The sequence below is a fragment of the Sturnira hondurensis genome, unplaced genomic scaffold, assembly GCF_014824575.4.
Source record: "Sturnira hondurensis isolate 20B ecotype Veracruz unplaced genomic scaffold, ASM1482457v3 Scaffold0007406, whole genome shotgun sequence".
NCBI lineage: Eukaryota > Metazoa > Chordata > Mammalia > Chiroptera > Phyllostomidae > Sturnira > Sturnira hondurensis.
In genome coordinates this window covers 8,081,093-8,094,806 of record NW_028080037.1, presented here as the reverse complement: position 1 = coordinate 8,094,806, position 13,714 = coordinate 8,081,093, and the positions used below count along the sequence as shown (strand labels likewise).

Here is a 13,714-nt window from a genome sequence, read left to right as displayed (position 1 = left end):
AGACACTAGACATTAAAGACAAAGTGGTGAAAGCACAAGTCCAATTGTAAATGAATAGAGAGAAGCATGTTCACCGTATGACTAATCATTTTAACTATTTAATATTTTTAGGACAGGGAAAGATTAAGACTTTAAATTTTTTAAAGAGTAAAAAATTTTTGTGTGGTTCTTTGGAATTGCCTAAGAATGGATGTTTCAGGTAAGGCTAGGCCTACGAAAGAGCCTAACCTTGCAGAAATTTGGGAGAGAACTGGAATAATAGGGTTTGCTTGGCCAGAGGAGACAGCGTCCACTAGGGCGCAGCAGGAACCCAGTGGAATGGAGATAGAAGGAGTTGGTTGAAAAGGTTTCTTCAGCCCCTGAGTGATGATGGGTTTCTGTTACCTGCTTGGGGTGGGAGCACTGCACTTTCTGGAAAGCAGACTTCTGCGCAGATGTGTTTGGCATATATTAGGGTAGGAAGGAAAAGGCTTTTGATGATGGTTAGGTTATTCTGTTCTGAAGTTATATAAAATTTAGTCTACCCGAGCAGCTCTGTAACTACATGATAACACTTAAGTGCAGTTTGGTTGAGGGTGTGGTAGAGGAACAGTATCCTTGGACTTTATGAAAACTGACAAATCTGCATAATTTCATAATTTTAGGAGGACAAAAGGAGCCAGAGATAGGGGTGGCTTCCTTCTAAATCTACTTACTGTCCCATCTGGGAAATGGCTTGCTGAGGCTGCTGCTGTGACACCTGTCATCCTATATGAGGTCTACCAGTGGCTTCGAATTAGAGATTGGGGCTTGCCATCTTTGGAGTCAAGTTACTCTCCAAGTTAATTATTTAGAGCTGTATGGTATAACGTGCACGTGCACAACCTGATTTCATTGTCTTTTAAAAGAAATAATTTGAGAGAGAGAGAAAGCAGGGTAGAGAGAGAGAGAAAGAGAGACAGAGACACAGACGTTGATTTGTTGTTCCAGTTGTTTATGCATCATTGGTTGATTCTTGTATGTGCCGTGACTAGGGATTGAACCCGCAACCTTGGCATGTCAGGACAGTGCTCTAACCAGCTGAGCCATCTGGCCAGGGCACTTGAACATTTTTATAAATCTGGAGTTACATAGCGATCTTGCAAGATAATATTGCACTACTTTGTAAATTACGTTTTATCTTAATGGTAAGGTAATTTTGAAAATCTCAATAATAATGACTGGGATTACTAAATGGACAGCCAGGGTTAACCGATATATATTCCTAGCACTGCTGTTAATTTACAGCAGTTTTTTGGCAGATGAAATATGTCTGCTAGGTTTATTTATTTCAGTTAAATATAAATTGTTTTTACTTAAAAATAATAAAATACAGGTTGATAAGATATATACAAAAGGGAAATTGTACTTTTGATACTCTGTAAATTTTTCATCTTAAGATTTATCTCTTTTAAAAAACTTTATTCTGTCTTTCAAGTGTAATTAAAGCATATGGGTAGTAGTGCTATTCTTTCAAAACATTTTTTAGCATCTTTGTGATTCCCCACATATTGAATATCTTGGCTATAAAGAAGTAAATTTTCTTCCTCTTTAAATATTGGGTGTCCATGCCACTAGTGAAAACACATAAAAGAAAATTAAAATAATAGTATGAGGGTCTTTATGATTTGTGGTTACAAACAAGAAGAATAACGCTATATTGTGAGTAGGAAAATAACTTTGGTATATAACATTCATTTCTCAGATAATTATTGAGTCATCAAAGAACATGAAGTATATTACGTAACAGACACTTAAATATTTGTTAATATTGTCAGTGAATAAAATAGATACTGTGTCTTTCTCCAAATTGCTTATAGTTTCTTAGCAGAAAAGAGCCATAGAAATGAATTATTATTGTACAATTCAGTTGTGAAGGTGCTGATTTGCAGATATTAGAGTACTGAGCAGGCTGATACCGGACAGGAGAGATGAACAGATTTAAATAGATAAGAAAGGGGTAAAGGGGACAAGAGAAGGATTCCAGGCCAAAAAGCAGGGTTAGTAGTGATTAATGGTAGTATTTAGTATGAAGTTCTTAATCCAGGATCTGCTTCAGAGAGTTTACTGGTTATGTGGAATTGTATGTGATATTTTGTTCTTCCACAATTTTTTCAGGAGAAAGAATCTATATAAAACTTTCTTTTTAAAAATATATTTTATTGATTATGCCACTACAGTTGTCCTTTTCCCCCCCTTCATTCCCTCCGCCTTGCACACCCCCTTCCCCACCATTCCCCCCCCTTAGTTTATAACCACGTGTCTCAAGTTCTTTAGATTCTATATTTCTCCCACTATTCTCACCCTCCCCCCTATCTATTTTCTACCTACCATCTATGCTATTTTCTGTGCCTTCTCTCCCCTTCTCCTCCTCCCACCCCCATTTCTAACCCTCCATGTGTTCTTCATTTCTATGGTTCCACTCCTGATCTAGCTGTCCTCTTAGTTTGCTTTTGTTTTAGGTGTGGTTGTTAATAACTGTGAGTTTGCTGTCCTTTCACTGTTTGTATTTTTCATCTTCTTTTTCTTAGATAAGTTCCTTTAACATTTCCTATAATAAGGGCTTGGTGATGATGAACTCCTTGGATTTGACCTTATCTGAGAAGCACTTTATCTGCCCTTCCATTCTAAATGAAAGCTTTGCTGGATAGAGCAATCTTGGATGTAGGTCTTTGGATTTCATGACTTGGAATACTTCTTTCCAGCCCCTTCTTGCCTGTAAGGTCTCTCTTGAGAAATCAGCTGACAGTCTGATGGGCACTCCTTTGTAGGTGACTATTCCCTTATCTCTTGCTGTTTCTAGGATTCTCTCCTTCATTTTAATCTTGGCCGATATAATTATGATGTGCCTTAGTGTGTTCCTTCTTGGATCCAACTTCTTTGGAACTCTCTGAGCTTCCTGGATTTCCTAGAAGTCTATTTCCTTTGCCAGACTGGGGAAGTTCTCCTTTATTATTTGTTCAAATAAGTTTTCCACTTGTTGCTGTTCTTCTTCTCCTTCTAGTACCCCTATAATTCGGATGTTGGAATGTTTAAAGATGTCCTAGAGGTTCCTAAGCCTCCCCTCAGTTTTTTGAATTCTTGTTTCTTCATTCTTTTCTGTTTGGTCATGTTTTTCTTTCTTCTGGTCCACTCCCTTGATTTGAGTCCCAGTTTCCTTTCCATCACTATTGGTTTCCTGTGCATTTGCCTTCATTTCAGTTAGTTTAGCCTTATAATTTGTGACTAAAATCAACCAGTTCTGTGAGCATTCTGATCATCAGTGTTTTGAACTGTGCATCTGAAAGGCTGGCTATTTCTTGGTTGCTTAGAATTATTGGTTCTAGGGCTTTGAGTTGTTCTTGAGTAATAATGTTTTGGTCTGTTTGCACCTGTTACGTATGAGGGGTGGAGCCTTAGGTGTTCACCAGGGTGGGGCCACCCAAGTCACTGGGTTGTGATGCTGTATGTGGGGGCGGGGTCAGAGAGGGGCAATGGCGTTTGTTTCACTCTTTCTCCGATTTCTGTCCCCTCTGCTGTTTCCCACAAGCAAATTGGGCCCTTCTGGTGCTGGTTCCCAGGTGTGTGGGCTTGTGTACCCTCCAAGACCCTGTGAGTCTCTCCAACGAACTCTCCTGGCACCTCAACCCCAAAAGTCTTTCCAATTGGTGCTTTCAGGCTCTAATTCCCATGGCTGGGGCCCTAGCCTGAGCGGTGTGTCTCACTGTTTGTTTCTTCGCTTGGTTTATCTGCGCTCAAATGTGTGACTGTGGTCAGCCAGCCACCCTGCACCCTCACTGGGTCTGCCCATTGCCACCCCATGCCTGGTATCCGCCAACCGCCGCTTGTGCTCCTGGGTCAGTCCACTGATCTTTCCTGCCTGACCCCGCTCCACCGCTGACTCCACCCCTCTTACTGGTCTGGCTGAATGGTTCGTTGTTGTCAGACTTCCGTGTACAGTTCAATTTTCTGTGTTTTGGCTGCGTTTTTGTTACTAAAACTTTGTTGTCTTTAAACTTGGTTGTGCAAGGAGGCACAGTGTTTCCACCTACACCTCCATCTTGGCCTGAAGTCTATAATAACTTATATTAGATTTTTAAAAAATCATAGAATCATGATCCCTAAATGGATTGAGAACTAAGGGCTTACTACCTCAGTATAGTCGGCTCTTGAACCATGTGGTCCCAAGTATCGATCAGGTAGAAGGACTGCCTTCCTTAGAAAGACAACATTCACTTCTCTCTCATATCTTCCCATGACAGACAGACAGAAGGGGGTCTGGTGGAGATAGAGATGGGGTTTGTGAATTTTCTTTTTTGGACCAGCCAGATTTGAGACTTAGGTAATTGGAGAGTATAGAAATTGGTGGTGATTGTTGCTGAGTTCTTTTTACCTGTTTCTTGAGTAAAAGGGGACTTTTGGTCATACTTGCTCATCTCTGTATCTACCTGAGTAATTGATTGTCTATTGGTTAAGGGGTCAGGAAAGAGAAAAGGAGCATAGCACTCAGCACTTTCAGTAATTTGGCCCCAAACTTACATAAGGTACTTGGTGATCGGGCCAACTTTCTGCCGTATCTCTGCTGACAGTGTGGCTGTGACTGCTTCCTTACACAGAGATGTCAGTTACAAATCTAGTACCTAGAAAACTGAGTAAAAACATTACTTCATCTAACACAGTTGTGTTCTCATGTTTTCCTTTCCATGTGTAGGAAATCACTGATCACATAAAAACTGATTAGCAGTTGAAAATCACATAAGTAACTTATGATTCTCATTTGGAAGCAGATGGCTTCAGATTGAAGGATCAGTAGTTTCCATGACTGTTTTGTGTAGTAGTGGTAATAACTTTTTGTTGGCATTGCTTGACAAAGAAATAGCATGTGAAGTGGGAATTCCAGGAGATATATCAGTGCAGAGGGTTAGAATCTTGGCATTTTCATGAGTTTTTTGCCTTTTGCCTTTGTCCTTGAGTGGTCTTGGCTCCATGCTGCTCCTCCATCCCCCACACTCCCTAGTTGTTAGTTCTGGAATGAAGTCAGCAAATAAATTTGAGGCCATTACTTCATAGAAGGGCAAGGGTTTTGAAACGGACTTTCCAGCTTGTCTTCTTTAGTCAGAGATATTTTACTCTTTTATGTTGTCTAAAGTCTTAGATTTTTTTCTATTTATAAACCATAAATTAATGTTGTTTTCTCTGTTATTGAATAATTTTTTTGAACACTGGCCTTCCAGATATATATGAGAGGATGAGCACTTTATTTAAAGTGGTACTTGTTAAGTGGGGGTACGTGTCAGAAGAAGACAAGTTTAGTGTTTGATGTGATTCTGTACCTGTTACATGCCCTATTGCTTTCATTCTAAGCATCATTGATTTTAAGCTATACCTTCAATTTATAACAGGTTTTGGAGAGTAAAGAATCGTTAAATAGACTCATCAATTATAAGATGCATCTGGGTTTCAAAAATGAAGGCATTGAGGATATGTGGCAGCATGAGCGTCAGGGTGTGGCAGTAGTTCATGTCCTGGCTCTGTGATCAGATGATATACCTGGGGTTAATCCCGACAGCGCTGTCTGTTCACTGTGTGACCTTGTCTAGGTGACATTCTCACTGTGCCTCAGCTTCTTCATGTATGGAAATCGACATTGTACCATTTATACCATATAGTTAGAAGGTAAATGGTGGTGGTAGTAGTGATTGTAGTGATAGTTATTGGGAGTGTTATTGGAGGAAGGAACCGGGTACCAAACAGTGGAGTTTTTCATTGATAAAATCTATATATGTTGTCTAGCTTTAAAAATACAATTAAATTTCAGGGAGATACTTTTTCAGTTTTGCTTCTTGAGTACTTTATTTGATATTCCATATTTCCTATCCTAACTTGAACAGAGTCACATATTCTTTAACCCTAGAAAGCAAGTTAATTTATAATCTTAGGAAAACAGATTGGGTTACTTTGAAAGTGACTTTCAACCGGTTTGTGCAGCAGTGCTCCAGATTGTCTCTGCCCATCGGGAGTTACATTGTGGCCAGCAGAAATATTGCCACTTACCAATCTGTCTAACCTTTAATGAGTTGGGTGAAGGTTTGAACTGTTCTGGTCGTCCTGGATGGTGTGGAGATTACAGAGGCACGGCCACGTGCAGAATTCCCTGACTGTTGAGTGAAGACTTGCTGCACAGCTCTTTCACTGATGGGTAGAACCTTGTAAAGAAGAATCACACTGAGCTTTCTGGCAAAATCTGTTTCACTGAATAATGTTAGAAATCACTGCATTTCATCAATTTCAAATGTACAGATTCTCCCACAATTTGGTATTTTTAAAACCAGGAGTACTCCTTACAAATGATGGCATCTCACAGTTGGCAAGATGGCAGTTATGGTACAGTTGTCATTCACCTGCACATGAGTGAACTTGGTCAAGGCTGTCTATATTGTTGTCACTTCAGTTTAATTGTGTGCATTGTTGGTTGAGTTCAATTGCTATTTAATTTGTCTTTAGAAAGATTACCCCATGATTTGACATTGAAACACAGTGTACACAAAATGTCATGAACACAGAAGCAGGGCACAACTTAGTTGTGAGGGTAGCAAATATTTGTTATTGAAGAAATGACTGTAGTTCTTTGCTTTCTTGCAAAGCCATACCCAAGTGCTTTATTATGCCTACAGAAGGGAAATACCTAAGTCAAATCAGCTCTGTTGTGCTTTGTTTTAAACTGAGGTCCTTGCTAAGGGTTGCCTATCATATGCCAAGCAAGAAAGAGCCAGCATTAAAACTTGTAAAATGGGCATCAGTGACTTGGAAGAATTATCTCTGAGGTGCTCTTAAGAAATGTGACTTAGACTCTCAGTACTCCTGATGACCCAGAATTGAAGTAATTCAGAAATGTGATTGGATTCGAAGTAATTCAGAAGTATAATTTAGGAATACATCAACCAATTAATTTTGCTTATAATATATAATAAAAATCTATATCCAAAGTCAGAAAGTTCTTTAAGTAAGTATAACGTAAAAATTTAAGTGATAGGAAAACAGTTTGGTAGTTTGATTGGTGATGTTTTTATTTCCAAGTGTGTGTTATCTGTGATTATTGATGCAGTGACTTCAATTTATGACTATATAAAAGTAATTTTTTATGTAATTATCATAGGTGCCTAATGGATAAGAACTTCGTTAGGATTGGAAAATGGTTTGTCCGTCCGTATGAAAAGGATGAAAAGCCAGTCAACAAAAGGTGAGTGTTTACAATGCTTTTGGGCTTTTTTGGTTTCTTTTGCTTAACCACAACTATCTTTGGGGAAGGGTCTGTGAGGGAAACAGCATATTTATTTACTTTGTAATAATGTTAGTAGTTTAGGTGTACTAAAGTGGATTCCTGGGTCACATTTTATTAAATACTGTATTATAACATTTTTGTGGAATATTAAAAATTGAACTGGAAGGATGATTATCAATCTGTGTAGTTTGATAATTACTACACAGATTGATACTTATTACTACACTACTTAGAATTGAAATACTCTATTCTGTTAATTTTTAAATATTTTTCATTAAAGATTATATGGCATAACCTTATAAAAACAATAAAGTGAATTCAAATGGTGGCAATATTTATGGAGTTGATTGGTGTACCTTCAAAGTCAGTCAACACATCCTTGATAATTGTCAAACTAGGACTATAGTTACTTCCAAATAGTGCTAAACTTTTAATCATCATAGGCAGTCCTTGATACTAAAGAAACATGGGGGTTTAGATTAATCAAACCAGAATCAAAAAACAAAGCCCTCAGAATCAAGTATTTAACCTCACTGCTGAACACAACATAGACTAAATTGGTATCACCAATTCATTGTGATTATTTCATTTCCGAAGAACAGAGTACGCAATCTTTATTCTGTTTTACTACCCATGGTCTTGCCCTAAGCTAGGGGTCTCAGCTCCTGGCTGCAGGTAGAAGCTCTTGCAGCCTTTTAGAGTATCTCTAAGGTTAGAGCTTTGGGGCATTTGCCAGAATTTTGGCTGTCAGTTCTTCCCTCTTTGGAAACCTTTATTTTCTTAATTTCCTTGTTCCTATCGGAGATTCAGTTTTCAGCCTTCTCTGCAACATTTATGTCTTGAAGCTTAGCTTTGATGAAGTGGTTGTAGGATCCCCTCAGTAACCAAACCTAATTTGTGAAAATTTGGGTTTTTTTTTCAAATTAGATAAAACAGAGATTGGCTACCCCCTCCTTCACCTAAATCACTGTGAACTTCCTTGAAATATTTTTCCTTCATTAGTACATTTTAAATCCTTTAGGATTTATTCAAGAAGTGTATTCAGATAGAACATACTGTGTCCTATTATGTACTATGTACAGTATTATCAAAGTTTGTTTGGAAAGGGTAGGTGCTTTTAGAAATGTGTCAGTATGTATGGGTGTGTGAAAGTCTGTTTCTGTTTACAGATGCTTTGATTGATGGAGAGGATTTTTTCTATTTATATTGATTTGGTCTGACTAATACAGGTGTTCCAAGGACATAATTAGTGTTTTTCTTTAATATTCTGAATGGTTAAAATTGTGGCTTTTAGTGTTGATGAGTGAATCGGTTACATATGGAATTGCTCTACCACAGTGATCTTTGTACCATAATTAGTGTGCCTCTCCGTGCTGAAGGTGCGTTCTCACCACTGCTCACTGGTGAGTTAACGAGCCTCTCACAAACATGTGGGTCAGGGCAGGTGTTTGGTCAAAAGGTACCAGGTGTTTGTGTGATGATGTGATAGGAATTTGCAGGATGAAGAGGAAGTGTAGAAGTAAAATGATTGAGGGAGTAGCAGTTAGTATTTTAGTGGTGAAAAATGGTGTTTAAACGTCAGATGTAGTTACCAGTCTTTTATGTAGAGTAAGTGTAATGATTTTTCATGTTTATTTGCTGAGTAGTTCATAGAGCTTCTTGGTGGATGTAAAAGAGGATCTTGATGCATAAGTCATTTTGGATGGACAGAGTGACACTGTGGAGGAGGGCATTTAGAATCATAAGATTCGGGATCACATTCTATACCTTTCTTTACGAATTATTTGCCTTTGGACAGGGTGTTTAGTTTTTCCTGAGCTGAACTTTTGCTTTTTGCTGTTACTGAGTAACAATTACAATGTTAGAGGATTATTGTGAGAATCAAATGACATAATTTATGTGGCTAGCTTGTAACTTGGGAAAAAACAAAAATTAATTTTCTTTAAGCTTAATTTTTTATTGTATATATATCAGTTTAGTGACCAACGAAGAGGAAAATTTGCTGCCCAGTGCTAAACAGTTGTGTGCACAAATGATTATTTTAAGGAATGCTCTTATTTGATACCATTACATATGATTAGAAGGAATATATTTTAAATAATAGTATTCTAAATATAAAGTATAGTACTACTAGCATATATTTATTTTTGTTCAATATATTAAAATATGATTGAACACATGGCATATTTTATGTAGCTAAAATAATTCTGACAGTGAAAACATGACTGTATTGATGAATGGGTTTCACCTGTTGGATTAATAGCATAAAATTCTTGAGTTATAATTTCTCTATGTATTAATAGCAAAACTAAGTCATTTGCTGGTAGACTCTAAAATAGAGTTCTCAATGTTTGATATGAAATGATGCTCAAGATAATTTTAGAAAAATTATCATGTATATGAACATGTATAATACATTTGACCAGGCAAGTCCAAGAAGAAAAAATAAATTTATTCATACCATTTTTTTCTCTGTAGTGACATAGTTTTTGTTACTCATATCCTTTGGAATATAATAAATAGGAAAGAAAACTTTGGCTTTCTCCTAAAGAGTTATGACAACTAACATCAGACATTAAAAAACTCAGATTTCTAAAGTGTGTTGAATTTGAAAAAGCCTTTGCTTCCAGTATATACTTAAAAACAAACCAGTGAAAAATACATTTTAATATATATTTTAATCACAGAATTTCTTTCCTTTAGAGAGGTATTCACTTCCAATTATTTATTTGTCTATCTATTTATTTATATTTTATTTATTTATTTTTAGATTGAGGGGAAGGGAGGGAGAAAGAGAGGGAGAGAAAGAGTCATGTGTGGTTGCCTCTCATGTGCCCCTACTGTGGACCTGGCCTGCTACCCAGGCATGTGCTCTAAATAGGAATTGAACCAGCGACCCTTTGGTTTGCAGGCTGGCACTCAATCCACTTCCATTTCTAATGTAGTCTAGTTCCAGCCCACATTTGATTATGGCAGAATTTTCTGTGTATGCACTTTAGCCTTTGAATACCATTTTTAGCAAAATAATTGATTGCCCCCATAACAGTTTATACCTTTGATTTTTTCCTAGGTATAGGGTGTACAGTAGTTGGGTTAATATAAATATTGGTTAACACAAATAACCAACTTGCAAGTGTAGTTTTTTAATGAATTATTGATAGCTGTCTTTTCTTAATGGGCATACCTACCCTGCTCTTAGATGATAATACAAATAGCCTAATATGCTTTCAAATATTTTAATTACTTTGTATGTCACACACACATGTGTGCTTACACCCACCCACAATCGGAAGTATATTATTTTGACTGTCTTTGTGTTATTTCATGTGGATATATTCTTTACTCTTAAGTCTGGGATTCTTTTTTATGTTTGTACACTACCTAATGTACATATTTAAGAAATGCTCTGCCTTTTGCTTTTAAGAGCAAAAAATGATTTTATAACAAGATGAAATAATGTTGATGTAGGAGAATATTTTTTTAGCACTTTAAAACTTCTCTTTCCAGCCCTGGCTGGTGTAGCTCAGTGGATTGAGCGTGGGCCTGCGAACCAGAGGATCGCAGTTCGATTCCCAGTCAGGATACATGCCTGGGTTGCAGACCAGTTCCTGGCAGGGGACACACGATACATTATGTGTTCCCGGCAGAAGCAACCGTACACTGATATTTCTTTCCCTCTCTCCTTCCCTTCCCCTCTAAAGATAAATAAAATTTAATAAAACAAAAAACAAAAAAAACTTCTCTTTCCTTTCTTCACCCTTCGCTTTCTTTTCATTGCTCACTTTTCTTTCCATTCTCCTCTTTCCTGTACTCTTCCTTGTGGTAGTCCAGTCATCACTTACCTTCCAGAAGTGCAAAGATGAAAAGGCAGGGAGAGGGATCTCTTATCCAGAGGGTAAGCAGACATGTAAAAAGATATTTACAGTGTGAAGTTAGGTAAAGGGAATCTTCTCCCAGTGTTCAGAAAAATAAGATCACTAGTGATAATGTCTTCAGTTTTTCTCATAAATTTACTTTGTACATGTGATGCTTTTGCCACTTATCTATTAAAAAGGGATAGCTGATGGGCAATCCGTAAAAGAATATTAATGGGACAATTCGTACTTATCTAATCATACATCGTTGTTTTACAGCTTTTTTCCATGGTCTATAAAATATGTAGTCATTTTCTGCTCCTTTATCTGCTGGAAGATGTGTCAAAAATACTGTGTATCTTTGTCACTTGAATATTCTTGAACATTGTGTGAAAAGTGAGAAGAGAGATGAGATTGGAGTACTAGAGAACATCAACATTTACAGGGTGGGTAGGGAAAGAGGAGTATATAAAGGAGACTAAGAAAGGTCAGTGAGAGATGAGAACTGGAAGGATTGGTGTCATCCAAACCAGGATTTTTTAAAGTTTCAAGATTAGTTAGCTGTGTTTGCCATAGAGGTCATATAAAATCCAAATCCATACTAAGAAGACTAGTAGATGAGGCAATTTTGTAGACATGGTGAACATAACGTGAGCAGTTTCAGTGGGTGGGGAATTGCAGGTGGTAGTAACTTGAGTTTTCAGTGGGAGTTAAAATGAAGATACTGAATGCAGAGCTCTTGGTGTTTTGTTACAAGTAGCTGCAAAATGAAAACTATCACAACTAGGAAGGGAGGAGACCAACATTTAATAAGAGCCTATGATAAAACTAAGTGATACTGTCTGTGGTTTTTTAAGTGTGTCTCACGTACCAGGTGCTCTGCTTTGCATTTTCACAAACATTATGCATAAAAAAGAATGTTAAGTTGAAATACCAGTTCAACCAGAGGTGATAATAGTCAAAACAGCTGTCTTTAACTATCAGTATGCTAGTTAAAGCATACTGGAAAAGAGTATGCTTTCTAGGTGGTTTTGTAATTTTTTTCTTTCCTCTTTTTTTCTTAATAACCAAAAACAGATTATTATCACCATTAGGTTTTATTTTTTATTTGTCTTGTTAGTGGTCTAAATAGTATATATTAACAATATACATCCTCTATCAATAATCGATTCATATTTTAAAATGTTTAAAGATCTACTGTGTACTTTCAAAAAGGATTTTGTACATCTTATAGTAAGAGGTGTACCTTGTTTTTAAATCTACTAGAGACGTTGGGTGAGTGTTGTTGTATAATTCCTTTTTTTTTTTTTTTTAAATTTCTGCTAGAGGACTGAAGCTGAACTGGAAACAGAGTTCTTCTTGTTCACTAGATCAGGCATCCAGAAATATGGATACTCTTCTGTTAACTATAGATTAGACCTTGAGGGACTTAACGAAGTCCTCTGAGTTTTAGTTTTTGCATTTATTTCTTTTTCTAAAATGTCTTGTAGTCCTTGTATTCCGCACGCATGCGCACATGCACGGGTACATTTATGCATGTGTCTTTCCTTCTTCACTCTGCCACCGGGAACATACTGTACTATGTATACGAACTTTTTTCTGGCTTCCCTGCTCCCAAGTAAGAAGCCTTTTTGCCCAGCTGGAATTGGTTGTCACAATTCCTAGCAGAGTTTAAATCCCATTTCTCTTTTTTTTGTGTTCTTTTTTCCCTATTTCTGTCTTCCTTGGCAACTCAGTTAACTCGATCTGTCTTCTCTGAGATCTTGCTCAGAGTTGCTGCCTCCTTGAGGCAACTTTTCTAGCTGTTTTTGTCCCCTTGGCATTTTACCTCTAAGTTTTTTTATAGTGTATTTTTACTACTCTTCCTTTTTAAAAAAATGTTTATTCTTTTCTCTAATTTATACCGAGGAAGATGAGAGTGTAGTTTCCTTCCTCCTCTTCCCATTCCTACATTAATTATTTCTAAACTGAATCTTTAAAACAGAATCATGCTTGGGTGTTTCAGTATGCATCATTAATTTTTCCTTTTATTCTGCTCAACATCTATTATCATTCCTAGTACAAAGGATATTACAGGTTTGGGTGAATGGAACATACTTCTTTCCATTGTAAATCTGTTTAGTTTGCTTTAGTATCAAAATGGAAAGTGAGGTCATGAAAATCATCTGACATGAGGCTTTCAGTCAAAGTGGTCGAGTGGGTAAACGTGGTGCTCACATCCTCCCAGGACCACATCAGAATTACAACTAAACTACAGAACAGTCATTGAGAACTGCCTGAAGTGTAGCTGAGTAGGAGTCCTGCAAATAAGGATGTACAGAAGAAGCCATATTGAAACTGGTAGGTGGGGCAGAAACACAGAATGGACTGGTTCTATAGCCATATGTGTGGCATTTAAATATTGGGAGGGATATGCCAGCTGTGGAAGTCCCCTGAAGAGCTAGGGGTCCCCACGGCACACCATGCTCTCTAGCCCAGGGTTCTATTCTAGTGCCAGAAAGAGAAGTCCTCATACCTTGCAGCTGTGAAAACCAGTGGAGATTGTTGCTGAGTAGAGGGAGGGCTGCTGCATTCCCAGATG

General features: G+C 37.4%; 1 protein-coding gene across 3 annotated transcripts in view; it reads left to right on the top strand.

Annotated features, from left to right (window-relative positions):
- The window catches only part of MED13L (mediator complex subunit 13L), a 259,792-nt gene that overhangs the window by 137,523 nt on the left and 108,555 nt on the right, over positions 1–13,714 (top strand). For all 3 annotated transcript variants that reach the window (XR_005067358.1, XM_037052180.1, XM_037052179.1), the window contains exon 4: positions 7,154–7,237. Coding sequence is in view for 2 of the 3 variants with exons in the window: in XM_037052180.1 (XP_036908075.1) it covers positions 7,154–7,237 (84 nt within the window). In the remaining variant the exon portion in view is untranslated. The remainder of the gene's footprint in view (positions 1–7,153; positions 7,238–13,714) is intronic.